Below are 3,786 nucleotides of genomic sequence, written 5' to 3'. Positions count from 1 at the left end.
GAGTGATGAATTCTACCAGGCGATGAACGACCCTTAGTTTTTTTTGTGGTTGTTGTATTATAAATTCAAAACTTATTTATATATAAAATATTTTCATATTGATTTATTTTTATTTTAAATTTTAATTTTATTAATAAACTAAATAATTTTAATTATTTTTTAATTATATTTTTAAATTCTGTAAAATAATAAAAATGAAGTAAATTCGTAGCTAATGTACGACCTATTTACGTGGAAACCTTACGAGGAAATGACGAGAAATAATAAATGAGTATTTTACGAGAAAACATTTACGAGGAAATAACGAGAAAAGATAAACGAGTATTTTACGAGGAAATCCTTTCGTGGTCGTTACGTGTATTTTGCGAGGAAACACTTTCAAGGTATTTACGTGTAGTTTACGAGGAACTCGTTTCGAGCTATTTACGAGGAAATATAGCGACCTCCTTACGTGGAATATTGACGTGGTCTTTACGACGAAATGATCTACTTCGTCTTTACGACGAAATATATTCTTCGCTAAGTTACGACGAATTAGCGAGGAAATATGTATTACGACAGATGAGTAACGAGCAAACGTGGTTCCTCGCTAATTCGTCGTAAAGCCTCTTTTACGACGAACTCACGAGGAAAATCGCCCTCGTTAACATTATGTTTTCTTGTAGTGAAATGACGTCGTATAATTAAGTTTTTAATCAATTTTCAAAACGACATCGCTAGAGAGCTGACACACGTTTAGTTTTTTTTAATCAAACCTAACAATTAACTATTCGAGTTTCTTAGATGGCCGAATCGACAAAATATGAGAGTAACAAAATTGAGGAATTTTTTTGGTTCAAATACGAGTTGAAAGTTTTTTAGCTTTAATTTGAAAATGCAGGGTTTTATGGCTTTTTCTCTAATAACGGCGGGATACATTAGCTAATGACAACGCACGAATAATAGAACTTTATTAACTGGGCAGTACTGCTTTCCAGTGCTTAATTAAACGACTACTAATCAGACACCAATTTTATCTTCTATGTAAATTTCTTGGACGCCTTGTTGCAGTTGCAGCTTCACCACCTCAAATCGTCCGGGAAATACTGAAAATCCAAACTAAAATTATGTATTTGAAAATAAAAAAGGCAGTATACTAATGTTATTAACACAATGATGTATAGTAAATTATCATATTAATTATTCATCTTCAAACGAGATGAAAGTAAAGTTCCTCACCTTCTTGATTAAAGACATGTAGTATGGCTTAGCCTTCTCAACATCTACCTGTACTTTGCTCTTGCTGTATAAGTCGTACTTGCTGTATTATAAACACAACTTTATAATTACAATCCGATAATTATAATCAAAATATGTTTGATTAAGATATATTTTTAAATTACTTGAAAACATGGAGCCATTTGAGATTATCCTTGTCTCCCTCGTTCATAAGGTGAGTGTAACCTCCAGCCTTGTGCAATGCTACATATATAAACACTAATTAATAAACCATTATGTTACTAACTAAGAGTTTGTTCGTTAATTTCTTCTTAATATATTATGCTTACGGTAAAAGGAATGGTATCGGATGATAAACAATCCCGCGGATGGCAAAGTGCTTCCGTTCTCCTTGGCCACCTATATGAACTTATAGCAATTTTACAAAATGTTTAACTTGGAAACTAATTATAAAATTTAATAAATTACAGTAGTAAGTTAAAGTATTACCAGATACATGTAATCATCATGCCCCCATGACATGAAAACATTTTCTAGTCCACATCCTTCAGAATAAATCCCAGTTTTGGTATTATAATTTGGGTTGTTAAAATCAGGGTTTTCCATAAAATACTGAAAATATAAAAGATTAAAGGTTATGTTGCTGACAAAAAAAAAAGATTAAAGGAAAATAAGAACTGTTAAATTATATTCAATGTTTAGTAATATATATTTTTTAAATGAAACTGCAGATAATAATATGTTTTTATGTACCTTGTGGTGTATGTTAGATTCATCAAACGCACACCCAACAGGAAATGTGTCACCTACAAGTATTGATATGGGATTCATATGTTACTAAAAGCTTAAAGTTCGATACTGATCAGTCAAAAGAACATAATTAATTGTTTATATTCCTTTTTATTAGAAACCTCAAATAATTAGACTTACCAACAACAGCCCACTGAGGAAGCCCTCCGAATTGTGGAAGAGTAAGAACCTTCCCAAGATCTGGAAATTGATTCCAATGTTAGCATTTTTCGGATTCTTATATATGAATATTATGATTTGTAAGTTCTAGCCATAGCCGTAAGCATTGTATTTTGACATACTCAACGATATTAATTACCATGGATAAGGGCAGTGAGATGAAGCCAATCTTCGTCAGGATAGTCTTTACGGATTGCTTCAGCGGATTGAAGCAAATGCTGAATTTGTGGTTCATCAAGATCAGGATCACTCTCGTCCACCACTTCGTTAAGAAGTTCACAACATTCCCAAATGTTCATCACCATCTTGTCCAGTTTTCCATACTCGTGCCTCATTTTCTTTACCTGCAAAAGAAAACATGATAACCGTATTTTTATTTTTTTGGTGCAAATGATAAACCGTACTTTGATTATTAAACATAAAGTTATCATCAATAGTTCACATATCACTTTTATATGTAGCGTACATACATTAATCCCACAAAACAAAAAGCTAATAAACCGTAAAATGTAATTGTATTATAAAAGAGATCTTACAAAGTCTAAAGTTTGGTTAGTGTGTTGTGTTTTGTAGAACTCCTCGACGCTCTTCTGCCTCTCGTTGTTCGCATCCGCGTAGTCTCTACAACAATTTACATTGATCAAACAAAATTCTTTATTATTTGAAAAATCTTTAATTAAATTACGCAACTCTTAAAACAACCTGAACTGACGACCAAATGCGTTCACCTCAGGGGCCAAAAACACATCATCGTCCGATGATGTCTTCGACATTGGGATTATGTTGTCCAGTTGTAACTCTTCGGTCTTCTTTTGTTTCCTAAAATCTTCATGCACTGGTAAAAAAAATCATAAAGTAAACCCATTAATTGAAAAATACCATTATTTTGTTTCTCCAATTTTGTTAATTTAATGGACACTTTAAAATAACGCGTGATTTTTGAAGTGAATGAAGATAGATACCCAAAACAGGGTTTTCGAGAGGGATAATCATCTTCAAAAAAAAAGAAGAAGTAAAAGATGAATTGAAAACTAAAAGATACAGAGGAAAATGTCTACGTAGAGTTGTATTTATATTTGATGGAGACACAGAAGATTATTTGTAATGGTGATGGATCTGGAGAGGATAAGTACTTTCCTCTATATTTAGAGAGAAATCCAAGTCTTAGTTGACCGTTGATTATTTAGCAACCAAGATTTATCCTCCCCTCAAAAAGACAAAATCTATAAATACTTTTAAATAAAAAATCTGACCAACATAAATATGACATGTCAAAACAAAATAGTATTGTTAACATTCATACCAAATTAAACCATTATGATATTTTAATACGCTACGATCTGTCCATCAAATGTGAATATGCCCAACTTTATATGGTAAAATCCTAATTTTCCAAAATATAAAAATTGAACCGAAATTAATATTTTGACATATTTATATCCTCTTCCTTATAAGGATTTGGCAATGTGTCAAGTTTCGAATGAAGTACGCTTTGATTGGTAGATCATTAGCATAACATTATGCTGTACATTATCCAATCAACAATTGTTAGAAAAATATTTAGAGAATCTCTAAATGTTTTATGACCAATGCTCTCAT

General features: G+C 31.6%; 1 protein-coding gene across 1 annotated transcript; it reads right to left on the bottom strand.

Moving 5' to 3' along the window:
- Window positions 1–999: 999 nt before the first annotated feature.
- On the bottom strand, window positions 1,000–3,234 carry LOC106326219 (inositol oxygenase 5). The gene is made up of 11 exons (XM_013764241.1): window positions 3,150–3,234; window positions 2,890–3,022; window positions 2,724–2,808; window positions 2,327–2,531; window positions 2,149–2,208; window positions 1,972–2,024; window positions 1,708–1,830; window positions 1,548–1,617; window positions 1,383–1,461; window positions 1,219–1,300; window positions 1,000–1,085 (listed from the first exon to the last, which is right to left on the bottom strand). The coding sequence occupies exons 1-11, from the start codon at window positions 3,178–3,180 to the stop codon at window positions 1,059–1,061; spliced, it is 948 nt and encodes a 315-aa protein (XP_013619695.1). The 5' UTR covers window positions 3,181–3,234; the 3' UTR covers window positions 1,000–1,058.
- Between the last annotated feature and the right edge of the window lie 552 nt (window positions 3,235–3,786).

The sequence above is a fragment of the Brassica oleracea genome, chromosome C2 (assembly GCF_000695525.1).
Source record: "Brassica oleracea var. oleracea cultivar TO1000 chromosome C2, BOL, whole genome shotgun sequence".
NCBI classification, from domain to species: Eukaryota; Viridiplantae; Streptophyta; class Magnoliopsida; order Brassicales; family Brassicaceae; genus Brassica; species Brassica oleracea.
This window is presented reverse-complemented; position numbering and strand designations above follow the sequence as displayed.